At 35.2% G+C, this 27408-nt stretch overlaps 1 protein-coding gene across 1 annotated transcript in view; it reads right to left on the bottom strand.

The window, feature by feature from the left end:
- Positions 1–27408, bottom strand: part of LOC106670298 (lachesin-like) — a 218597-nt gene that overhangs the window by 7965 nt on the left and 183224 nt on the right. Inside the window, exons 4-8 of the mRNA XM_014400489.2 lie at positions 25927–26097; positions 8333–8461; positions 8076–8214; positions 4691–4839; positions 4556–4615 (exon numbers count right to left, since the gene is read on the bottom strand). Of these exons, the coding sequence (XP_014255975.1) occupies positions 4556–4615; positions 4691–4839; positions 8076–8214; positions 8333–8461; positions 25927–26097 (648 nt within the window). The remainder of the gene's footprint in view (positions 1–4555; positions 4616–4690; positions 4840–8075; positions 8215–8332; positions 8462–25926; positions 26098–27408) is intronic.

Genomic DNA, 27408 nt, shown 5'->3' with positions numbered 1-27408 from the left:
AGACTTCCTACAGAAAAGCTAACTTCAAAAAAATAAAAAATATAAATAAATAAAAATGAAAGTAAATAAATGTTTAAAACGTGAGGAGGAAGAAATGTGAGGTGCCGGCAATAGCCCAGGCAGCTAGCCGGCCGGGGGGGAAAATCGCTCTATCTTGCTACTGAAATGTTTGGGAGATTTTAGTTTCTTTTGTGAAGTGGCAAATTTTTTGGGGTTTGGTATAGTGAGTTCGGAAAAAAGCGGTTTTTCCGTGTACCATAAACTTTTACTAGCGGGAGAGTTGCGTAGAATTTGTTCGGAAAAGTTCAATATTACACAAGAGTGCAGTACTGGGAACATAAAGTCTCCATTTTCTTGTTTCCATTCATCATCATCATCAGTGTCATATAGGAGATGATCTGTCGTCCTGTCTCTTCTAGATGTATAGGCCATTTGGTGCTCAAATGTAGTCTCTTTTATGCCCATGCCTATACCATTTTCCAACTTTCAACCGCCCATATACCAACAGCTCCAGGTTTGTCTACTTTTAGTTTATTTTTGCAACGAGCTAACTAGTTTTATTGTGTGTTTCAATAATTATTTTGAATGGTTTTTCGAAGTGTAGTATTATGTCTGATAAGTCTGAGATGGTTTAAGCCATGTCTGTTGTATTAACTTTGTTGAAAATTTTAGTTTGTTGTTAGATGCTTCCTTTTCACCGTACGATAAATTTTCAATGCCTCTATTGCCGCTATTCTTTTCATATGTGTAGGTAAGGGTGCAGCTTAACGTTCCATTGCCTCTGTGAGTAGTACTTTTAATTGCACCGAGATACTAAGTCATGCAAATATTTGTTTTATTTTTGGTTACCGATGTAATTTGCATAAGTGATCGTGGGTCCGACAATCTTAACCATAAGTTCGTTTTAGGATTTTGTCCGGACGTTCTTCTACAGAGTCTTTGGTACACCCATGGGCCACAACAGTATGTCGCAGATTCTCTTAAGGTTCATGTTAACCTTTGGTAGGAAACCACTACTACTACTTACGTAACTTCGTGTAATGCTTTCTTTTATTATTACTTATTATTTTTGTCTTATTATTTTTACCATAGTATGGCGAATTACAGCGGCACTGTCATCTGCTTGTACGTCAAAGCCCAATGTGGTTCACTTCTATAGGAGGTCGTCCACTACCAGTGATAATAAGATTGGTGATAAATTCCTTGGGAGATCCATCTTTGAAAAATTCGGACCATTTTCTTTTTAAACTAGTGCCTGAGAGAAAGACTTCATGATAAGGACGAATATTACGATAACGTTTAGAAATACGTGTGAACAATTGCTTGGGTTACTGAGCCGACATGTCTCGGTCACTTTAATGCCCTGATGATTAAAAGATCGGAATCCTGATTGATAACGGGGGATTAAGTTTGTAGAGACCAATATGGCATTACCTTGCAATAAGGAGTCGGTCAACGAGGTTCCCTAAAGGATTTGTGGAAATTCGGGATTAGGATTATTAATGAGAATAAGAAAATTTAATGTGTTGACTATCGCATTGTGAGGAATTATAACTGCGATTTTGAAAAAAATATACACGAGTGTTTTTATAGTATATCATAGAAAGTTCGTTGATTAGAAAGTTAGTTTTCTTAAAATTGGTTGGAGCCTCTTAAGCCCAATGCACATTTGGTGCACCATTGATGATGTATTATAGCCAACTATTGTCAATTTTATACACCGCCTGGTCTACACTGTTTTAGAACTGGCCAATTAATTAAATTAAATGTAAGTTTGGTTTTTTTTTTTTCAGTTTCCCTTTTCTAGGCGTCAAGAAAATACTAAATTGATTGCCTCAATAAGCCAACACAGATTTTTTTCGTTCTCATCTTGTTAGAAAACGTAGAGGTTTGATGTCTGATCGATGGAGGAATATTACAAAAGTTTATTCGTTAAGTGTAAATAATTTTTCTGAGAGAGGTTCGTGCAATATTTCATCAAGTTAATAACGGGTTCCTTCTTACCCTCCTTGGGGCTATTTATGCGGAGCTTTAATTAAGTAATTAAAGTGGTTTTAAACGGTAGTGATTTTTCAGTCTGTCCACAGAGGGAGAAAAACTGAAAAGGCGTAAAACGCAGGGCGGAAATCTAGCGCAGATGGATAAACCGGCTATTAATCCCTTTATCAATTCTATACTGAGAGGAAAAAACGTGGCACCCTCGTTTTTTTAGTAAATACTTGCGTTCTTTATAATTTTTATTTTTTGTTGGTTATGTTCACTGGATATTTTTAAAGAAAAATATAAGATATAGGTAAATAGAAAAATTAAATAAAAAGTGAAAGCGAGTCAAAACATTTTATCAAAAATGTAGCTATTGAAGCAATCAAGAAAATATTCAATTCAGTATGCGTTGATCACCGCTTGCCTTCGACGTGGCTTTGATTTTATGAGGTTTTGAATGAAGTTTTGAGGAATATTTTCATACTCGTCCAACAGCACCATTCTTAATTCCTGCAAATTCTCTGGCATCGCTAGGCGAATTTTTACCCTATTCACACTCGTCCCGAAGGTGTTCGATAGGGTTTAAGTCTGGACTACATGCTGGCCATTCCAAACGTTGCATTGAAGCCCGTCCCCAGTAGTCATCAACCATCCTAGCTGTGTTGGGCCATGCATAAAAATAAAACGGCCAATTAATATCATATGAGGAACAACCTCTGATAACATATCTTCAATGTATCGCGCAGCTGTTTGGGAACCCTCGATGAAGATCAAATTTGTGCGACCTTCCATAGGAATGTCTGCACAAAACACATCTATAACTTCTCCGGTGTGAAAATATTGCGGGGATATATCGCTCTCCAGTTCTTATCTTATCTCTTTGCTTTCATAAGATCTCAAACAAAACCTTGACATCCGCAAACAAAATTTAGTCCAATCTTGCTCAGACCAATTGATGTGTGACTTCACGGAGCTATTCTGTGCCTTGTCAGAAGTTCTGGACCAATGGTAGGCCTTCTTCTGAAAATCCGGCTTCTGAAAGTCTTCGTCTTACAATGCGTAAACTGTTATTAGCATACCTAACTTGTCAAGTCGTTGCTTAATTTCAACAACTCTCTCTGAGCTACATGATCCGTGCCTTCTTGAGTAAACTCCAATAGCTTGGAAGGGATGGAAATCATTTCGGACAGTTGTAACCGAATCACTTATAACCATCACTCAAACAAATTTGAAACTGAAAAACTGTACAACTTAAAAAAAAAATCAAAACAACGGAACGAAGCTTCACCCTAAAACCAACCAAGAAGTGATTGTTTATTCAAAAATATATTTTCACAAAAATCACAAGTGAGATATTTTATCTGTGTTTTATTTACATCTAATCGTTTAAAACGGACAAATGTTATAAGACGGATCAATGGAGGATTGTCTAAGAGATAATTAAAAATATTAAGGATGGCCATTTTTTTTAACTCTCAGTGTATATGTAGAAAAGAGTGGGTTTTATGCCTTTTTGGAGCATTTATATTTTTTAAAAGAGGGATATATTAAAAAAGTTTCTTTTAAAAACACCAGATAACTTCAATATTTATTGCAATTAATTAAGGTTTTTAGTTGAGATAAAAAAGTCAATGGCACGAGCGGGATTCGAACCCCCGATCTTCGGCTTGATACGCCGCTGCTCTACCACTTGAGCTATCGTGACCTCGATCCACTCGGACATCAACTTCCCATCTCAATCACACCTTTTTGAATTTTCCCTCCCTTTTTGTAATATATTAATTGGTCAAGCGGGCCACGAAACTAGTGAATTGAATAAGTTTAGAATGAAGTATACCTTCACTAAAGCTCTCCGTGGCCATTTCATTTGTCGCCAAGAATCAAATTGATTACACGACATTTGAAAAATTGCAAAAAAGAGGGAAAATTCAAAAAGGTGTGATTGAGATGGGAAGTTGATGTCCGAGTGGATCGAGGTCACGATAGCTTAAGTGGTAGAGCAGCGGCGTATCAAGCCGAAGATCGTGGGTTCGAATCCCGCTCGTGCCATTGACTTTTTTATCTCAATTGAAAACCTTGATTAATTGTAATGTATTAATTGGTCAAGCGTACCACGAAACTAGTGAATTAAATATTTATGTTTGATTTTGAACTTATTATTGGTTTAAATCTGAAGATATAAGACTAAAATATAAGAAAGAAGTGAGAAAAAAAGAATTTATTTATAGAAAGTAAAAAAAGAACAATTGATTTTTAAATCAGATAATTAAGAGATACAGAAGAGTTTCAAATCCTTGTTATCTTATCTTCAATCGGGCTTTAATAAAAAACGAAGATGGTTAGAAAAGACAGCGGCGACACTATCTTTGACGGAATCTCAGAGGTGTGAGAAAACGAAAAGAAGGATTGGAAACAGCAAAATTTCTTTCGACTCTTTCTAAACCCATAAAGAAGATTTTACACTGGACGATTCTTATCACTTTTATCCGTGCAAAAGATATAAGGAAACACTTTCAAAAAGATCCCTGTTTTTCCCATGGGACATTTCGCTCAAATCAGATTAAGGATTTACCTTTGGTCGTCGTGATCGGTGTCGTTGTGGTAGGCATGGTTGTTGTTTCCACCCTGATTTCTAAAACAAAAACAAACAATTTTAAACCAAATATTTCGAAATTTCACTGTGCGTTTTAAAGTATGATTTACTCACCATACAATTGGATTGTACCTCGCGCTGAGCCCATGTTATTTGAAAGAACGCAGAAGTATTTACCGAGGTCTATTGCTCGTATGTTTCTTATGGTCAAGTGCAGAGTAATTTCGTACGACGATCTAGTTACTCCTATCTTATATTCCCCACTGCAACAGATGAAAACTATTAATTTACTACAAAAGAAATGTAGAACAATAAATAATCAAGTAAGCAAATAACTGTAGGAAGATAAAATTGAGGTCTGCGAGATAATGGAAATGTTATTTCAGATCATTCTGGTTGGCCTGCTCTCGTTCTGTTTTTCATTTCCTTATTATTGCAGATCATCCGCAATTTTTCGGTGATGTGTTTATTAAGTTGAAACTAACCACTGAATAATCCATCGCTGAAGATGGCGAGCAGCCCAAAAGCTTCGGGTAGGTGAAGAGACAAAATTATAGGTAAGGACCAACCTACTTGTCGAACACCCTGATGGCCCAATGAAGAAATTTTAAACTTTCTTTCTTTACATGAAATATAAAATTCGCACTGCTCCTATTATTAAGGTGGGGTGATTTGACGTTAAAATTTATTAGTTATAATTGTAAAAAAATTGACTTTTGAAATTTTTGTTTATCTTATTTTTTGCAACTGATCATTTTTTCACTCTGCCGCTAGTTAAGAGTGCTAACAAGAGGAAAAACCTGGTAGTGAAAGTTATTAAAAGCGTTTTCTCGAAAGTCTCTTGACTATTTAATGCAAATTTGCAACACCATTTTAATCCTTACCTATTTTACAAAAAGACAACAGTAGTTATTCAGTAATAATCATGGTTCACAAACTAGGCAAACGGCATGGATGGAACAGCACTCGGTACTGTCTATAAAAGCGGATTTCTTCTTATGGTTACATACAGAGGGACAGGCAAAACACCAAAGCTATAAAGGTTTTAACACAGGCTCGTAGATTAGCACTGTTAAGCATACCAGACATTATCAAACGATGCGTTTAAGTTACCGCCAAAGCTCTATTCACGGACTTAAACCGCGTAACGATAACAACCATGAAAAAAGGCCAATTGTCGGTCTACAGGGCTGTCACCTTAATGAGGACAAACTCCATAAAAAATAAATTCTCAAAAAGTGACAGGATCATAGGGAACAAAAGGCAGAATTACATACGAATTTTTCTCTCAACAATAAAAGAGCGAATGTCTCCTTTGCGGATAAAACCAAACTTTTGGCTCTCTTAGTTCTTATGTGGCATGGCAACTTCGAGGCACAACTCCAAAGAATCCACTCTGCGGTAGATGCGGCGAAGATCAGGTATGGAACAATTCGATGGTGTAAAGCACCAAAAGCACAAAGAACCGGTAAAATCTTTTTCCAACATTGGTGGCTAGCAAAACATAGGTTGTTATTAGGCCAATATACTACACTAACATTCCACAAAGCAGTGACAGACATAGGAGCGGATAAAAAGCGAAATATAGATTGAGCGAGGTAAATAACAGCTGAGATAGTACAAGGGAATTCAAGTTGTTTTCTCCCATTAGTTTGTATTTGTTATGTGGAAATATCCGCATATTTATCTATTTATTTATATAATAATTAAAATGAAAATACGTACATATGAGGGAGAAAATAAGTGCGAAAGTTTTCTTTTTGATTTCCATCGGAAATAGGAGTTGTTGTAGACAAAAATTACAATTAAGTCTCCTTAAAATAAATTTCAAATTTGACGGGCCAGCCGGTGTCGGGTCTCTCTATGGAAAAGCGGTAAAGGAGAGGGCAAAAAAAGCAAAAGCAAGAAAAAGTTTCCTTCCAATTAGTTTACTCTTCTTAATGTACTAGCACCTGAGACACAGTACAGCTTTGGAAGATAACATGTCCCCAAAATTTCCATCAACTGTGGCGGATGAAATCCGGTAAACGATAGAGGAAAAAAATTGTACCGGGCATTGTTTGAGCGCGAGCATTTGACCGTGTATGGCATGCTAACAAAAAAAAAACAAAACCCAACACTAACTATAGATTCATACAAACATACGTATTAAAACGTACTTTTGCTGTTACAATTGGGAAATTCGTTGTCCACGATGCCACAGTGTAGCTGATTAGACCCGTTATGATATCTCATCTATTTCTCGGGCTACTCTCCATTAGAAAACCACAACGTATATAAACATAAAACAGTAAATTCTCTCTGGCACTCTCAACACGACACGCAAGAATGGCACAATTACACAGAAGACAAACATTTTGTGTGAGTAGAAATACTTTGATTGAATATAAAAAATATATTTGCATTATATAACACTTTTCCACATCCTAAATGTATTTGTTAAATGTAAACAATGTTTGTAAATCCCAGGCCCTGAAGATGATCTTAATAAAGATCGAAACGTTGGCACGATAAAGAAAATGTTTTTCTGAAACCTGCATCACACCAGACCGCATCTCACGATTTCTGAATAATTATCGATTAACGGTCACTAATCACCACGCATTTGATACAGTGGCTACCTCGAGCAAACAGCATTTAAATGTAGTAAAAAAATTGAGAGTAAAAATGAGTAAGGAAATCCCAAGTGACTTACACACCAATAAACTAAAACGTGCATATTATTTCTCAAGGTGATACCAAGTAGTACCTAGGTTTAGTAATCGATGAAAAGCTGATTTGGGTGATCACCTTATCAAGGCCATATAACAAAACTTACTTCCGGCATTAAACTGCTAAAATGCTTATTATAGAAAAGTCAAAACTCTCACTCTAATTAAAAACGGCTAGCTTACTGGCAGTAATACTCCAAAGCTGGACTTATAGCCTGTGGATGTCTACGAACCATAACAGCACCATGGTACGTCCGCAACAAACATATTGCACGGAGGTATCAGTGCACCATTCGTAAAAGCGGTCATAACAAGGTCTTACAGAATACTCCAAAAAACTATCGGACCTCCCAACAAAGACAGAGAGGCACCAGCCAAAAAACAATCCGTTATTGGCCAGTGAGTGATGATTGAAAAGAAAACTTTAAGATCTATTAATCTGAACAAACCATTTTTACATGAGAAAATTCCTCTTCTGTTAAATCGTAATCTTTATTGGGAAAATAGTGAAACTAATTTCTAATTTTGTGTATAATGATTATGATTTTCTTTTTATATATTGCAATAAAAGTAACCTTCATTGACATACGTATTGTAGAGACTGATTTCATTAATTCGTAAAAGACTTTTCCTATTAAAATTATTGTATTAGAACATATCATACAGTAGAACAAACAGAACCCAAAAAATAATTGCAATGGACGTTTAATTGGATCAAAACTTTCAAACATTGGTCAGTGGGCTCTAATATTTTCCGTTCGTGCTTAAGAGAGGAAGCATCCTTTTACCCGTAATCGTGGACTTCTCCGATTTCTCTGTGCCAGGAGGTGTTGTCGTTTGGAAAAGCGTGGAAATCGCAGCTGATGCTGACTGAAGACCCGAGGACGGCGCCGACCTTCTGACTCGGCTGCCTCGCGACAGGAGTGACTACAAACACAAACAGAAAAAGGTAATAGATTGCAAAAAAATGATAGTTTTTCAAACTATTTACAATTTAGAGGGAAATTGCACGTTTGAAAAAAGATTAACCATGTCCTTTACTCACAATTTATTCGGAGCACAATCCTCTTGCTGACTGCTGGCGGGATGTCGTTTGTGGCTATACATAGATAAGCACCCATCTGAGTGTAGTCGACTTTTACGAATTTCATCATCTCACCGTGGTAGCTGTCAACTGGTAAAAACACTTTGATAAATATGGTAATAACGCTTTTGGTTTGTTGATAGGTATTTTATAACATATAAAGTATGTATACAGCTGATAAAATTGATAAGCTTATCTTTAATATATTTAGTTATCAGCCAATATTATAATTTTATATAAAAAAGTCAGGGATATGATGAATTGTATAGAAAACATTCGGTTTCTTTGTTGACGTTTCGAGAAATACTATTTTTATCACTACTTTCAAATTTAATAAATAGAAATATTAATCTTTGGCTTTAAGTATAAGTTCAAAATTTGTACTGTCCTGATGAGATATACTTTTACAAACGTCGATGAAGGAACTAAATATTTTCTTTCCAATTGTCCTTTCCTTTGCTGCTTTTATTAGTAAAATATAGAAAACTTTTAGATTAATGTACAATTGTAAAATAACATATTTATAAATTAATTCTAATTATGGCGAAAGATATTTGCATTTTTTTAAGCGGGTATTTCAATTACGAGGCTACATGAGCCCTCGGGGTGCCGGTGTTTTTGAAAAAAAAAAGCTCGTTTGTATGTTTGTCGGGTTCGAATGAACGACCGCTTGGGTTGAATCTTGTATTTACAAATACTATTTACAGGTTAAAGTTAACCGTTATATATGAAAAAGACCATGTATTTAAACAAAACGGTTTTTGAAAATAATTGTTATGGCAGAAAAAATTATTAACATATTTTTGTCTCCGTGAAGATATTTGCTAATTTGGTGCCTTGAATAAAAAGCCGTGTATACTAAACCCGCAAGACTTGCCTGTGTTGCAGAACTGTTGGCCTTGCGCGAAGTAAGACTTACAAGCAACGTTACACTAAATTAATGAATCGAATAGGTAATAAATTAGTTGTTTATANTATATATATAAAACCAAGAATAAAACTTAGCTACACATTCAAAGGATGGCAGCAAAACTGATAATTAATTCTTTATTGGAAATGAAGCATCAAGTAAATAATGGCCATACCAAAATTTTTCACAAAAATAAAATAGCTGACAATAATATCTCTATTTTACGAAACAGAGAAAAGACTAAACTTTTTATCAATACTTTTTTATTTATTTTTTTTTTACACCCTTTCCACCACCCCGCCGTACCTGAGGAAGACCCCATACCAGCGGACAAACGCTTTAGCTTAATCGAATTTGTATATCTAAGGGATTTCAAATAAATGGGATATAATTACCTCGCAACGATCTTTCCTTCGGGCGAGACCGCTGGTGGGTTTTTGAAGGGACCTTATTTTCATTTTAAAACCTAAAACAAAAGGTCTTTCCTTGCCGGTTTCCCCTTGCACATTTACTTTTTCTTGATTTTATTTTCTATATATTTATATTATCTAAAATTTTCTTACTAAGAAGAGAAACTTTTTATCAATACTTTCAAATTTAATAAATTAAAATATTAATCTTTGGCTTTAATCATAAGTCCAAAATTCGTGCTGTCCTGATGAGATGTAGTCTTAGAAAATTCGACGAAGGAACTAATTGTTTTCTTTCCTCCTTTAATTAGTACGATTGTAAAATAACATATTTAAAATTAGTTCTAATTATGGTTAAAAATATTTGCATCTTTTACGAGGGTATACATAACAAAATCTATCTTTGACGAGAAAAACTAGACTTTAAAAAAATTAATATAATAATGAAAAAGATAGTAGAATGGAAATATCAAAGAAGAAAAACATCGAGTTTTTCTACGGTAGGTATGCAGAGGGCTCAAACAGGAATGGGCATAAAAAGGTCTAACTATGAATACCACATCGCCCTCGGCTCAAAAGAATCAAATTTCAAACTGAAGAGCAGGCTAGGACACATACACATGTAATAACTAATCAACATCATATATCAGATAGCCAAGCAGTTCTAAAAGCTCTCCAAGCCTACAAGATCAATTCGAAACTATCCTGGAACTGCATAAATACCATAAAAAATCAAGGATAATGCTAGTGTATGTTAGGCAACGGGCAGCAGACATCCTAGCCAAAAAACCGAGCCTCGGCAGAACAGGCTTATATCCATTTTGTGGCATAAATTATAGCCACAATAAAAAAGAATTTGAATCAAAGGATCTGAAGAACGCAACAAATATTGCGATGAATAAAGCAAGTAAAAAGACTACTTCAAAAATTAAACAATGGAAACAAAAGGAGATCCTATTCACCAGAAAGGAATTTAAAAATCCTTACAGGTACATTTATGGGTCATTCTCTAGTAATATACCACCTAAACGTAGAACTATCTAAAGATGATTAAAGTTGACTCCAGGGAAACAAACGCAATAGTGCATATCATGCAGAAATTCCCTGCAACTAGGAAAGGCTATGGTACTAGAAAAGCTATACTTGGGCAATGTAGACTTCGCCTTTTGAGAAAAATTTGTACTTCATCAAAGAAACAAAAATATCAGGAAAACCATTAGCAGGGTTAAAATAAATAGACGAAAGTTTAAATCCCAAAGGGTTTAATCAACGCCAAATAGAGATAAAAAGAGAAAACGTAAATATTAGAATTATAAATATAATTATGCTGGTGTTAATGTGCGACAATAATATTGGGTGTTTACGTGGTGTTTGACCGTTTTAATCTAACCCTTGCATTGGCTAAAACAGTTTTTCAGCTGTTTTATTTCTGTTTGACTTTTACTCTGCTTTTATTGTAATTCTAAATGATACTTTCCACGAGGACACTTATGAATGCATTTTGTATGTTCTGTTAACTTTTAAAACTTATAGACCGACGTCTGGCAGACGGTTGTTATCCATTGCCGTATTGTCCTTTGTATTATTAGATACAACGTAGTTATGTCGTAAAAGATTTCATTCTTTTTAATTTAATGAAGTACTTTCTTCATTCACTTATGAATTCAAAAACCTCTAGGACAATCTTAACCTCTTCATTTCATTTAGTTCAATCTAAAAGAAATTTAATTTTCTACAACGACACATTCTTGAAGAAAGCAGTCTTCAAGCTTGAGATAATTTCAAAAATGTTTTTGACCATGCATATTATATTAAATCGTTATCAGCACGTTAATTGTTATCAAGATCACAATTTGTTGAGAACATCTCTTCTTAGGAATTTCAACTAATGTAAATGAAAATCACAATGAGATAGATCATTGAGCAATAGTAGTAAAAGTTCACTATTTTTCGTGGTCCGCTTGACCAATTCATAACATTGAATTAATTAAGGCTTTAAGTTGAGATAAAAAAGACAGTGTTACGAGCGGGATTTGAACCTACGACCTTCGGATTGATACGCCGCTACTCAACCACTTGAGCTATCGTGACTTCGACCTCCGCGGACACCAACTTCCCATCTCAACCACACCTTTTGAATTTTCCCTCCTTTTTGCCATTTTTCAAATGTCGTGTAATCGGATTGGATTCTCGGCGACAAATGAAATGGCCACGGAGAGCTTTAGTGAAGTATACTCGAAGTCACGATAGCTCAAGTGGTAGAGTAGCGGCGTGGGTTCGAATCCCGCTCGTGAGACTGTCTTTTTATCTCAACTTAAAACCTTAATTAATTGAAGTAGTAAAAGTTTTTATTTATTTTAACACACAAATATTTAAAACTTTTACTTCGACAATATATACATCTTATGAATGATTTTGGTTAATTTCACTCCTTCAAGTCTGCTTGTAGGTTTTGTATTTTTTTTTTTTTTGTATGTGTTGGCCAAGTATATAGTCTGTAGTTAACTATTTTTCTACGTCTTGCTTTTATATTTCTTTTTAACGTTACATCTGATTTTTACTTTTTTTGTTGTTGTCCGAAATTGAAGTTATTGTCTATCTTTAAGTGTAAAAGATTAGAAATAATATATGTTCTTTACAGATGGTATTTGATTGCAATAAAAAAATTAAGTTGTTAAGGTTAATTGTGGCTTTAAATGTTACAAATGCTACCACTTCTGTTTGTAGTTCGAAAAGAAAACGAATTCTGATTTCAGTTCTGTGTTTAATATTTCCTAATCGAAAATGCTGCCCCTCGTCGTTCTATAAATTGGCATTAATAAAAGAAGTTATATTTCCTTTGGGCGTCTATCTAGATAATTTATTCAAAAGAGACTAACTTTCTTTGCGTTCTCAAAAGCTCAGAACAAAAGGTCTTTCAAAGTTTGAAAGTATAATTACTTGTACCGTTACGTTCGCCCTTTACCAAACCCTGAATCATTTATGAACGAGTAATATTAAGAGATTTATACGCAGCAAATTAATAAAAGTAAATTTCTCTGTCAGAAACGTGCAAAAGATAAAGAGACGCGGTGGAATTAAAGATAGCAATAACCGTAGAAAAAGTTATACACCCTTATATTATGTGATATACCCTTTTACTTTGAAGGAAGGGATCGGCTCGGTGGCTGATAAAATCATCCCAATCCTGTTCGCTTTCTAAGCAGCGCATAAAGCTCCACTCTAAATTGCTTTGATCCATTTGGTTTTATTTATCTGTTTATTCAGAAAGTATGCGCTGAGTAAGTAGCAAGCACATGATTAATGTTCATGCCACGCTCACCTTGCTTCAGAGCCATTAGACTATGTTTGAATGAACTGTTTTATTTTTACAGTTATCCCATCTATAAACGTATGTGGCAGTTATAATTTTAATTAGGTGTCCGGCAATGAAGAATTCAAGGATCAACGTAGGTAATTTTAAAACTTTACATAAAGGGATTTATTTTTGCTGTCTACGTAGTGATAAACTTGTATTTTGGTCTCTCTTTTCTTGCTGGTTTGGTCTGTTAGACGCTTTTCGTTTCTCGTCATCTTCACTGAGCTACACCAACAGCAGAATTAGACCGTCTGTTGTATCATGGCAAATTATCAACGACCCTATCGCTCGAGTCAATATGACCCATGACAACCATCGACAATTTCACTGCAAAATCTCCCGGACCCCGAACATTTAGCAGTGAACATTTGGTTTATCCGTTTGCCTCTTGGAGTTCATCTTACTCCTTTTCGGTAAAATTATAAACAATTCTGGACAGTTTGTTTTAAGTATTTTCTTATCTGGATAAAGAGAAGTATTTTATTTTAATTTTTCTGTTGGAAAACGGCATGATCTCATCCCGGGCGTTGGACGGCACGGGCAGTAGTTCGAAGTCTGAAACTTGCCAATTTCCAAAATCCGAAAAATACTACAATAATTTTGCGCATCAAAAAAATTATTCAAGTTATTATGAAGTAGCAAGAAGAACTCTAGTATTAAAAAAACTCATGATATAGTTAAATGGGTCACCAATTGGACTAAAAATAAAATTAAAAAAAAAGAGAAAGCTGGAGCTCTTCTACAATATAATACATAGATGGCCTAAAGATCGGGTAGGGGCTTAGTGCAGCATACTTAGTGAGCGCCCCACCTGCCCTCAGTTCCACCACATCTTTCAAGCCGAATGGTACATGTGCACGTGAAATAAATAAAAACATTTCAAGAGTGACAATATAATATCAACAGATAGCCTGGAACTCCAAAACGAGTTTAAACCTACGATATCAACCCAAAACTAGTCAGGAATTGCCTAAATATCTTAAAGGATCAGATAAAACTTGCTAAGATGGGTGAAGGTCAAGAAATGATGGACTTTCAGGCAACAAGCTTTAGAACATAAACAAAACAATCTCCATTGTGACATAAATAATATCGACATTAAAAAATAACTGAAATCTAGAGTCACAACAATTACCTAGAATGTGATGATTGACTACTTCAACAACACCCCAATGAGAAAAACGGTACTTCTCAACTTAATGGGACTAAAAATCTTGAAGGACAAGCTCCAGTAAAATACTATTTAAAAATAGGACTTACAACAGATAAACACTGCCGACTGAGATAGAAGAGGCAGAGCCAATAGAACACATCTTTTGCAAATGCCTAGCAATTGCAATTAGTAAATATGAGAAAAAATAAAAGGTAATTTAGTTACCTACTGCAGTGGCATATCAGCATTAACTTACATATATAATATAGAAAGTAACAGAGGTACAAATGAGGTGTCTGCAACGGTTAAGGCATTGATACGGTGTTCATCACAATAAGGTCCTAGGTTCGAATCCAGCAGCCTTGCATTCGATATATATGTATGTATGTATGTATGTATGTATGTATGTATGTATGTATGTACGTATGTATGTATACGTATGTATGTATGTAGTATACGTATGTATGGATATATGTACGTATACGTATGTATGTACATATATGTATGTATGTATGTATGTATGTACGTATGTATGTATACGTATGTATGTACATATATATATCAATTTCTTTCTAAACATATTTATATCAACTTTTTTAAATAGTACTTTCCAACTCACGATTTTATGTCGAACCGAATTGAAAAATTGTTTTATTCACTTAAAAAATAAAATTGGATAAGTGCAACCTGACATTATAGAAGTCCGAAAGACAACAGAGCTTTATAACCTTCTATAATTTTTTTTTTGTAACCGTTTTGTGTTTAATAATTCACAAATTTTAATTAGCGAGAAAATTTTTTGCAAACTTAAAGTTATTCATTTATGAAAAATTATTAAGTAGATAAAATGATAAACAAACATTACAGTAGACGTCATAAGATTAAAAAATTAAAAATACATAACTACGTTAAAAGCGAGATTGAGATATAAATAAACAAATAAATATTTAAATGGATATAGTAATGAATAATTAAATTAATCAAATAAACAACTATAAATAAATAAAGGAATTGATAAATAAACTAAGTAAATCCACGGATTGATGGTACGTAAATATAAATATAAATTATATGAATATAATTGGCGAGGCATATTTTATCGCAGTCAACGAAATGAACAATAAACATGCACATGAACAATATATGCATTATGTTTGCGATAAAATAGTTTGGATGTATTTATTTCTCCACAGTTTCTGCTTGTCATAGTGTCATAATTGCCTATTGATCTTTATCGGGAGTTCTCGTTAAGGCGAGCTTACTGTAAAATTGTGATTTTTCACTGTCCACTGTTTCCAAGAGGAAATCTCTAGCCTGGTCCTTCTGAGAGATGTGGTCACTAGCCTTAGCAATTTGTTTTGGACTGTTTGTATTTTCACAAAATTAAATTTGCAAGTTAAACTCCGAACAGGGCATGCATTGATTATCATTGGTTTAACTACTACATTATAAATGAAACGCTTGTTATAGCTGGACATTCCTGATTCTTTTGACAAGATCGGAAAGAGAAAACTGATACATAGGTTACTTTTAGCAATCCTGTTTTTAATACGACTGCCAAAGTTAAGTTTGCAGTCCAAGGTTAAACCCAGGTAGGTTACATTAGCTGACAAAGGCATAGGGATTCCAATAATATTAATTGTTTCGCTTGCTACGGGATGCTTTTTGTGAATGGAATTGCTTAATATTTGGGTATATTAATCATTATCTTCCATCAACAGAAGCGACTTATTTTATTAATTTCCTCATTTAATCATTTTCCAAATGCACTTGTTTTCCAAGATGGAGTCAGTAGAGCTATATCGTCTGCACAGATTGCTAATTGGCATCGTTTTAATTTAGGTATGACATTGAAAAAGTGTGTAAAAAGGCAAGGGCCCAGGATGTATCCCTGCAGCACTCCTGCTGCTATACAAAAGGGGGAGTCCTGCCTCCGTTTAGGGACACTCGAAAGGATCGTTGATTAATGTACGAGTACACAAGCTTGACAAGGTATGCAGGGAATTTATACCTTATCAGCCCTCACTAGTTCCTCCTGACAGATGGTGCCAAAAGTCGTTTCCAAATCTAGAAGGACCATATCGGTATGTTTTTGGTGTTGACCTCCCCAGTGATTATATCCACCACTCTAGCTAGTTGAACAGTTATTAAGAGACCCGGGAGAAACCTGAACTGCTCCTCCCTCATGATGTCTGTTGGCGTTGTGTTCCTCTATGTTTGCACAGTTTTGACCGTTCAAAGAATTTTCTAAGTGAGCTGAGTAGATTTATTGACCTATAGCTGCTTGGCTAATCATAAGGTTTGCCCGGCTTTTTTATAAAAATTAGTATAAGTCTTTTCAATTTTTTTTTGGATAGTGTTAGCACATTGTTGAAAAGATACATTAATAAAATTATGGCTTTTCTTTTTCAATAACACTTTAGGGCTTGGAGCCTTCTCGTTCTAAGTTAATTTGATAACTCCTAAAATCTCTTTCGTAGTGATCAACTTGTAATCTATGGGGGTAATAACCTCGGTTGCGGTGAAATTTTTTTATTCTCCTATGTTCATGCTTGACCAGGTGTACAGGTCCGTGATTGACAGTCTTTTTGAGCGCAGATTTAAAATACGAACCCATAGCTTTATCTTCATCTGTTACTAGCAATAACATTAGATACCAATGATAAATGGGGTTCTTTGTTCTAAAGTGTTTTACTATGTGCCCGAGGGAATTGTCGTTGGCTTTGAGAGAACTTAGATAATTGGTCCATTTATGTACATCCACCCGTTAACCAGTTTCTGCATGTCTTGCATTTTCTTTAGCAGTGTTTTAATTTGTTAGTCCTATGTTTCTGATAAAAACGACGAGTTTTATTTTTTAATTTAATGATTTTACTTATGCCTGCTGGAAGTTCTCTTAAGGGTGGGTAGGCAATTTTTTTAATTTAGCAGGGAAGACACAGACCTCTATCTATGAACCTGAATTAGCGTCCGATTATGTAGTAATGCTCTACCGTCCACTTCCGAGTAAGTCCGTGGAATGTTCACTGATAAAAGGTTATAAATATCAACTATTAACAGACGATGTGTTCTCTGTCACATCCAGTTGACAAGGATTCATTGTAAGGTCATTAAAATGTGTACAGCACACAGCATAATTATTATAATAATTGGCCTGTATTTTAATTTTGTAATTAATGGTGTGTTAAGGATTTTAACAATATAAGAAAAAAAAATTAAATGGTGGATATCCCACATTTTTAAGAGTGGATGTAAAAAAAAGTAATAAGTTTTTCTTGATGCAATAGAGGTCAAACTTGTAAAACGGCGTTAGGTCAACAGGAGGGTTGAACTGGAAGTTATCGATGGCTGACAATAGGTGCACAAATGTTAGTTTGTCATTTATTCCCCGGTCGACAATTTTCAGGGCTGCGGGACACATCACTCCAAATGGCCAATCTTTATACATTATTCACACGAGAAAAGTGTATAACTCTAATTTTAAACAAAAATCTTTACCGTTTTGTTGAAATTGACGGAAGGCAAATAGACGTGTGATATGGTTAAAATATCTATAACTGTGGAAAATAGCAAAAAAAGGCAAAACCACAGTTTGGGCTTTTTCATATTTTCTAATTTCAGGACTTTTTACACTTGTTAATCGTTTATTTTGTAATAAACCGTTTATTCAGTCTAGTCAAGCGAATAGATCATATAATATGATCAAAATATAGGTAACTCTGGAAAATGGCAAAAAAAGGCAAAACCACAGTTTGGGCTTTTTCATATTTTCTAATTTCAGGACTTTTACACCTTATAATCGTTTATTTTGTAATAAACCGTTTATTCAGTCTAGTCAAGCGAATAGATCATATAATATGAGCCAAATATCGATAACTGTGGAAAATGTCAAAAAAAAGACAAAATCCCAGTTTGGGATTTTTCGTATTTTCTAACTTCAGGACTTTTTACACTTGTTAATCGTTGCTTTTATCATAAAGGGTTTATTCTGCCTAGTCCAAGCGAATAGAAACGTCACGGTTGACCATCAATAATAAAAAGACAATTAATTATATTCAAAATGTACACTATTTTTTTGTAGTTTTTATCGCTGTTGTATTTTCTCTCAATACAAGCAGAATAGGTTGTATTTCATCTATCACTATTTATCATTCTATTAATTGTAAATCGAAGGAATAAAATCATAAACATAACACCAACCCCAGCGCAATAAAATCGAAGACTGGTAAAATTTATTCAATGGTTGTTTGAAAAATAAATTTTCGTTGTACAACAGAAATTTTATTTTTATTGTACATTCACTGTTATTTGGTATATTTCTACAAATTTATTTTGCGCAAATAAAAGAAAGATGATTTATGAGGGTACTACATGGGCCGTATCTAATGGGAACACTGGCGTCCTTTCTGTCCCATTATCGTCTTAACAATTCTTTGACCAACTTTTAATGGATGTGTAGATTAATTTTTATTGTTCATATTTTACAATAGGATTTTGAAATTATATTTTTTTAACTATGATGTATTTATCATGTATTTCTTTTACAAACGTTACAAATGATCACTACTCGACAGAAGATCCAACTTCCAGTTAATTAAAAAATAATAATTTACACTATGGTTCTCACACCTTCAAGTCAAGGTTCAATATACTCGAATATTATAGTACTACTACTAGTAGTATAATAATGGAATGTAATAGTTTCGGGGTTTACCACGATGCCTTCTTCGATGCTTTTTTTTTTTTTTTCTCTCTTTTTTTTGCGTTATGAACTATGCATATTAGCCATGTGACAATTCATATATGTGTGTTCNGAGAGAGAGAGAGAGAGAGAGAGAGAGAGAGAGAGAGAGAGAGAGGAGAGAGAGAGAGAGAGAACCCTCGGCTATATACGCCGCTGCTCTACAACTTTATCTCAAAGATTGAGTTGAGATGGGGAGTTGGTGTCCGAGTGGATCGAAATCACGATAGCTCAAGTGGTAGAGGTAGGCGTATTTAGCCAAGGGTCGTGGGTTCGAATCCCGCTCGTGACACTCACTTTTTTACCTCCGACAATAACTTACATAAAGATTAATTAATTGAAAGTACGAAAATAAGTTAAAATTGGTCCAGAATCTATGAAAATATCTTTGCCTATTTGTTATTCTTCAAACGCCATGCTCACATTTTGGGAAATTATATGAGTTTAAAGCATAATTTAAAAATGTAAGAATGAAAATGCTCCAATCTAAAATTTTCTAGTCGAACTTAAGGTTTCAATTAACTAACAGAACCGGCGCAACCTATTGCTTTATATTATTAATATAATTAAAAAGCTAAACGTGTAGTTCTAAACTTGATAGTGACTCGTTTCTGGAAATGGCGGAATATCGTAAAATGTCTGTAAATGGTTTAGTTGGCGTAATGTAAAGGAATGCAACAGAAACTTCTTATCATTGCCTTTTCGCCTCGTCGCAAACAGGACACGTCTATTCAGAGACCCTCCGGGCCTGTACTAATTTCCGATGGAATAATTGGAAGTACAAAAAGGGGGGGGGCGGAAATGCAATATGGTTTATCCCATCGTCGGTTGAAAGAAGAAGGGGTGTTGGCCAGTTCTATCCAATTACCTCTCCCCAGGAGGGTGAAGTGATTCGTTGGGAGGGAGCAGTGGCTCTTCGCCAGTGAATCACTCTTTCCTCCCTCGCCTAATCACACCGTCTATTAAAACAACATGTAGCTCTCGAGCGACACCCTCTTAAGCCATTTCTGATAAATACGTTTTTTGTTGCCAGCTCGCGTGAGAACATAATGCTTTCAATCCTTTGGATCTGTAAAAGTCGACTTTCTACTATTGAGGTATCTCCTGTGATAATGTAATGAATAAATTCATTAGCTCTTGTGGTCCGACTGACCAAATAACATCTGTCAATTAATTAATCTTTATGTAAGTTATTGATTGAGATAAACAAGTCAGTGTCACGAGCGGGATTCGAACCCATGACCTTCGGCTAAATACGCCGCCGGTCTACCACTTGAGTTATCGTGACTTCGATCCACTCCGACTTCGACCTATCGATTTTCCCTCCTTTTTGCCAATCAAATAGATAACACGATATTTGAGAAATGGTAAAAAGGACAGAAAATCGAAAGGTGGGTTGAGATGAAAAGTTGGTGTCGGAGTGGATCGAAGTCACATATCTCAAGAGGTAGAGCAGCGGCGTATTTAGCCGAAGGTCATGGGTTCGAATTCCGCTCGTGACACTGACTTTTTTATCTCAACCAATACCTTACATAAAGAGTAATGAATAAAATCCACAATCCCAGTCTTTATTGGTGTTTTTTTTTTCGTTAAAGCCTATAAAAAAATATGTGAAAATAAACTTAGAAAATGTACTGGGGAAACACATTCACTGCAAAGATATTTACTGTGTTTCTTCTGGAAAATTATGATGTCCAGCTTGTTCCTGATTTTTTATTGTATGATAAGATTTGAAGAAGTGTATTACTAAAATATCAGGGCAAAGGAAAATGTGTTTTCTTCATTTTTCAAAGAACTCTTTTAGAATTTGCAAAAACATCAGTGGATGTTTTTTTCTTGTCACTCTCGATTTTCATTTTATACCCTTTTGAAAGAGCTTGTCTTCAAAATTGATCAGACTGGGCCTGCATTTTACATAGATAAATTTGTTTGAGGTGGCTAAAAGGCGTCACCGCGTCCATGGTGCTAATTTAAATAAGGGTTATTGCTCACTACCTATCAGGCTTTTTTTCAGCTACTCAGTTATATTTGCAGGACTTAGCTTTTTCTTCAGTGAGGAAAAAGTTTTCCTTCTCTACCTTTCTCAGTAACATTTCCTTTCTTCCCTCTTTTTCTTGGCAAAACCAATATTCTGCCATACTTCAGGAAACTTCTGCAAAATTATTGTAGCTTTTGACCAAATCACATGGATTCTCACACATTAGTCAGTTCATTCGGTACCAGTCAACTGCCCTTTTTTACCTTACCCATCTTACATACCTATTAAAGCGGGTGTGTCCCAGGGCAGCATCCTATGACCCTTTCTATTCACAATATACACAGCCGACATTCCAGTTTTCCCTATCAATACAATATGCTCTTTGTGATGACACGACTCTTTGTCATCTAATTCTGATCCTTCCCTAGCTAGTTATAACACCCCATTTACACCTTATACAGTCTTGATATGTTGAATAAAAATTAACGAATTTAAATCTACTTACATCACCTTTACGCTCCGAAAATTCACTTGTCCTACGATGTTTCAATGGAAAACCCATTCCACCCGCATATATTGTGCACTACGTGGACTATATTTCAAAACAAACTAACGTGGAATCTTCATACGCGATTGAAAAGACAGAAAACTAACCGACGTTACAAACTACTCCTTAGATTACTTGATCATAGAACTTACAACTTACTAACAAACCCACCGCTTATTTACAAGGCACTCCTGAGACCGATGTGGACATACGGAATTGAAATTTGGGATTCAAAGAAAAAAATTAATTCCTTCAAAATCCAATCCATCCGATCAAAAATTATAACACATTATAATTCTTCTACTTTCCAAACCCAACAATTCACAACGACCCATTTGTAATTGACATTATTAAATACCGATACAAAAACTTCCAGAAAAATTTAAACCTTCACCCTAATCCACTTGCCCAACTCCTTTCTCGCCCCAAAATTCTTTGAAATCCAACATGTCGTTTGAAGCGGTTGTGAGAGATCACTTGAGAAATTGATTGAGTCAATGTGAGGGAGTGTCACTGCTGGGTGATTTCTCCGTTCAAGTGTAACACGCTAAATTGTCACTCTGTTATTTCATTTGCTTGCTGCGAAAACTGCAGTAGTAAAGATCATGATAAAAGGCATAAAGTGTATTACTTCAACTAATGTTTAACAGTTTTAGAGAGAATAAGTCATCCGTTAATTATTTACTAACTATACTTTTACTCGTTCTGTAATTTGTAGTATTAGATAACATCAGAGGTCCTTGTCCAGCGCGTTTCCATACCTACTAATTAAGGACATTCTTTGCTAATTAAGGTTTTTTCTTTCACCACCCTTCTGAGGGGCTTAAATTTTACAGTGAGGGGAAGCTTTTTTTTCTCGTTTCTCTCATAAATTAAACCCTAAAGTTTTTTTTTCTAGGTTTTCTTTTTTAAAGCCGCTATGGTTTTTAATTCAATTCTGTAAAACTGGTTATTCAGAACAAAAGGAGGGGCGAGAATTTGACGTATGGTTGCCAGAATGCCAACAGTAAATTGATTGGGTGAATTTTAATGAATATTAATTAAAACCCAGATAATTGGACAACCCTTCTCTGAACTAATATTTAACAGGAAAAGTAAAAATGTATATACTCCTAGAAAAAGGGAAAAAAATGAACACTCATATTTTGTATTTTTCAAACTACATGTAATTTTTACCGTTATATTATTGTAGTTACGACATACTTATTTTAATGTAAACCAAATTAAACGCGATCAGAAATTCATGAGCTTTTATAAAAGAAAAAGAGTATGTCTAAGTATAAATCCATTATGTTTACTGGTCTATTGACCAAATTACGTCTTTTAATTAATTACCCTTTTACGTAAGATCTTGGTTGAAATGAAATGGTTAGAGCCACGAGCGGATTCGAACGCACGACCTTCGGCTCAATAACCCGCGCTCTTACCACTTGAGCTATTGTGACTTCTGCTCCAGTGGCTAGAGCAACGGCATATTGAGCCGGAGGTCATGGGTTCGAAACCCGTTCATGACACTAACTTTTTCATTTCAACCAAGACCTTACATACAAAGAATAATCTAAATATAAAGTTTCTCATTCCTATTGTGTATTGTATGAAAAATCAGTATGTGGTAGTATAGTATGAATCAATCTATGTTTTTTGCTTCTAAAAATATTCGGCTTATTCTTCGAACCCATGACCTTCGGCTCAATACGCCGTTGCTCTAGCCACTTGAGCTGAAGTCACAATAGCTCAAGTGGCAAGAGCGCGCCTTATTGAGCGGAAGGTCGTGGGTTCTACAGGATGAGTAGAGCAATAAAGTTATCCAATTTGTAATATGGAATTTGAATTTTACTCAGTGTTTAATTATCAGTGTATACACCAATTGAATTGTGTCAATTATTCTAAAATATCACTTCTGAGGATATTATTAAAGCAAATCTTTCAACTTTAAGTAAAGTCCGCTTTCGTCATCGATATTCCACGACCCACGGTGCTGCGCGGTGTGGACCATATATCCTCATTCCTTGAGTGTAAACAATAGTGCCTGGGGCCTTTTATGACGTGTCACAATTGTTCGATCGCCTTTGGTATAAGGGCCTCCAACTAAAACGTGTCCTTCCATATACCTTGTGCCCTTTCGTTCCTCAACGTTTCCAACACTAATACTACTGTCGGGAACGAGGATTCACAATGATCTACAAACACCCTGCATTAAAAACTTTATACCCAAAAAATTTTCCATGTTCAACGGAAGGCTATCTTCACATCGACCCTTTAGCCCGATCCAAGTCATACATTACTCACTTTTACAAATTTGTCAGACTGAATTGATGACCCTGGGACCTCTTTAACAGTTGTATGTAACTATTCAGAATACTGGGACAGCAATAATGGTTGCTGGCTCCTCTCAGGATATATGTAGCAAAGTCAAAAATCGTATTGCATCTGATCGCATTAAGTATATATTTTTTACATAAAAACCTTCTTTACATTCGTTCAATCCCATTGAACATCCATATAACAATTCACCTTTAAACAATTCAAATTTACTGTTCCAGCAATCCAGTGAAAATGTAGAACCTTTAGCCAAAGATAGTTTGATTTGCCTACAGGGTTAGTCAGTAAGTTAAATGAACAAAGAATTGTCACATGAAAAAATGTTATCAGGGTTCCATTTAGTCCTGAAGTATTCGAGATTTACAGAGGTTTACCTTTTGTACACGATATTTAGTATAAATCATCTAACCGAATAAGTTTAAAGCCGGCGCCACACTAGACGGAATGCGACGGAAGTTTTCGCGACGGAAATTTCCGCTGCACAAGCATACATTCAAAACACACAGTCAGCGAAGACTGGACGGAAATTCCGTTGGTGCACCAAAGTCCGTCGATGGAATGTTCCGCTGAGTTTCGTCTAAAAAGATCAAAACAGTGCAAAGTAGTTGGGGTGCGCCACACTGACGACAGACAAGCTAAGAACGGAAGAGGTGGGCAGTCGGACACGCAAAACTGCAATTGAAGCTGATCTATGATGGACTTGGACCAATTTATTGTGGAAGTTCAGAACAGGCCCTGTCTGTGGAATTTTAAAGACGCTCGTCAAATGAAGCTACAGTCATCCCACAGTATTGGAAGAACTTGGCAGGATAGCGCCAAAGTTCTCCATACTGTCAGTGTAATTGGTCAAGTGCTACCTTTTTCATATTCAATGGATGAATCCAATGTTTTCTCTTTCTCTTCTGCTTCTCCTTTACCTTGTAAATACACAAAATCAAAAGTTGTTTCATTGTATCGTACACGATCAACTGAGTCACGTTATCAATTGCATATCCATACAAACGTTGAAGACATTCCTTTCATTCTGCTTTATATGTGGCTTGTTCGGGTTGAACGGATTTTTCGTCGCATTCCGTCTAGTGTGGCGCCGGCCTGACTGAATATTTTTTCCAATAAAAAATAGTATTATTATATTAGCATTAAAATATAAAAACAGCCTTAATAACATTCTCTTTCAAGCATTAAAATCACCAAAACCTGTCGATTCTAGGCCATAAACTTGCCCATAAATATGCTCACGAAAAAAATGGATGCCCAAGCCAAGAGAATTACGCCGATTTGATCGCGAGCAGAGTAAACATAGTATACAATTTAGTTAACAGACTATGTCTGAACAAGAAATTTTGTTTATTGCATTGGTAGAAAGTTACGTAGTTATGTTAATTGCCATTTTTTTATAAGAAAAGCAACGTCTTCGTTTTGACGTGGGGATATATAAGAAACGGAATGTATGTTGGACATGAACTTCCAAAGCATTAGCGTACAGTATAAAATTTGTACAAGACTGTCACATATGATTTTGGAAATTACTGACAGCAACAGCTCCCAAAATTACTACACAGGAAACATATTTTCCCTCTCCTATCTCTGCTCAGGATTTTCCGAGCCCATAACATAGAATAGGTGCGATATGTTTCTAATAGCGTTAATACATCGTCACACGACCACGTTTGGCCGTTTAAACCTACAGCACATTTGGGTTTCCTCAGGGGCACGTACACACTGAAAAACCAGCATTAGTGTCAGTCGCTCGGCTCGCAAGTGTATTCCCAACATAAATGTCTATGTAAAGAAGTTCCAGGGGCATATTTTGCTGACGAAGCAGTTCTTCTCTTTTTTAAATTTTTTTACATTTATGTGGCAATTAGTTCTATATTTTATCACCCGAAGAAGGACTAGACCACCGAGTATTATAGCCATTTTAATTAATAATGTTACTTTGTTTTCCATTCTAACGTTTTAAACTGGATAAAGCAAGCAAGTACTTAAGGTCATTTATTCGTTTTATTGATTAGTCTTTGGGTTTGTTGAATAGTTAAAACCGTCCGCTTCGTGAGTCCGGAAGATTTCAGAAAACGAAGACAACACTGGCAATATTTGGCCTAATTTAATATGCTGAATAATTTTGAATTGTACCCGTGGCGAAGCCGGATGTGTTGTTGTAAACGGTGAAAGTTTTGGTGTCCTCCCGCCTCCAGATTATTCTGGGGGCCGGGTGACCCCTCGCTTTGCATATCAGCGTCACGTTTTCGCCTTCTTCAACCACCGTGTCAGAGCTCGTCTCGGAATCAATAATGTCAGGAGGAACTGCAACAAAAAATAGCACAAATTAATATCGAATTTTAGTGAAAGGGAAAATGCATTTTTGGCCGATCATGCCAGATCAAATCCACAAATCAGTACGAAAGTTTGGTCATTTGTTGTCTTATGTTATAACAACTAGATTACAATATGTGATATAATTAATGTTCGTCCTGTAAAATTATAATTATATATTAAATAACTATAAAAAGTGAGACTAATTCGAAAGAAAATACTGGTCATCGATGTGGTGCTAAATTATCTCAATATTTAATTGCTTTGTACTTAAAACCTAAGTTAATAATTGTATTTTTAACTTTTCATAATAAGAATTACATTTTTAAAATCCTGAAAAAAGGAGATTTATTACTCGAAAGCTTGACGAAGAGATTAAGCGTTTTCTTTCTAAATGGCTCATCCCTCATTGTTTTTTCTTTACTCCTTTATGTGTGGGTGCTAAAAGTCCTATTTAAAAATGTACTTATTTCGATTTTTAGATTCAGTTTAAAACGGTTTAGTTTTATTTTACATTTTTTGTTACATTGCAATAATTTTATGCTGATTTGGAATTGCAACGATTGTATTTGTGCAACTTTTTAGTTTTAAACGGTTTAAAAGTCTTCTAAATTGTGCTCACATTTTCATATGAATCGCAGGACTTTTTTGTAGGCTTTCCTTGTAAAACAAGAGGATTTTTTCCTTTAAATCGCGCTTTAACAACCCCCGGACCAAAACAACCCTTTCCAACCAGCTAGCAATTAAGTAAATTATAGGAAAATAATTCATTTGTTACAGGAGGGATTAACGTCCAATTACCCATTCGTGGGTTCAAACCGCTTCACAAAATATTTTTTACGCCATTATCGATTAAAAAGCCAGGGTTATGTCGAGATTCGAACCCAGAACCGCTAGCGTGACGGATACTTGACGGATTGACTTTTCTCCGTGAAATTACTCATTCCCCCACAACTTAAACCTTTCGAATTTATAAATAATTTTTTCCCTTTTAATCCCTTTTTAATTTTGTATTAACGTTTTTTAATTGCAAATTGACCGTTTCTAACTTGAAATTAAATCCTTTTAACTTTGACACCATCACCCGAATTACACAATGACAAATCAATATACATGTCAATTCCATTCGTTCACACATTGTCACACAAATTAAGTACATTTCTCTTCGGATCACACATTAAAATGGCCTTCAAAAACCACAAAATAGTATACATACATTTTTACAAAGTCAAAGGCTTAATACCAACAGCCTAAAAATCCGATGTAATTTATCGAATTAATTGTATGAACTGTCCAGCTACA

The sequence above is a fragment of the Cimex lectularius genome, unplaced genomic scaffold, assembly GCF_000648675.2.
Source record: "Cimex lectularius strain Harlan isolate CLEC.00 unplaced genomic scaffold, Clec_2.1 scaffold94, whole genome shotgun sequence".
NCBI classification, from domain to species: domain Eukaryota; kingdom Metazoa; phylum Arthropoda; class Insecta; order Hemiptera; family Cimicidae; genus Cimex; species Cimex lectularius.
Note: the sequence above shows the minus strand (reverse complement) of the source record. Positions and strands in the feature narration are given on the sequence as shown.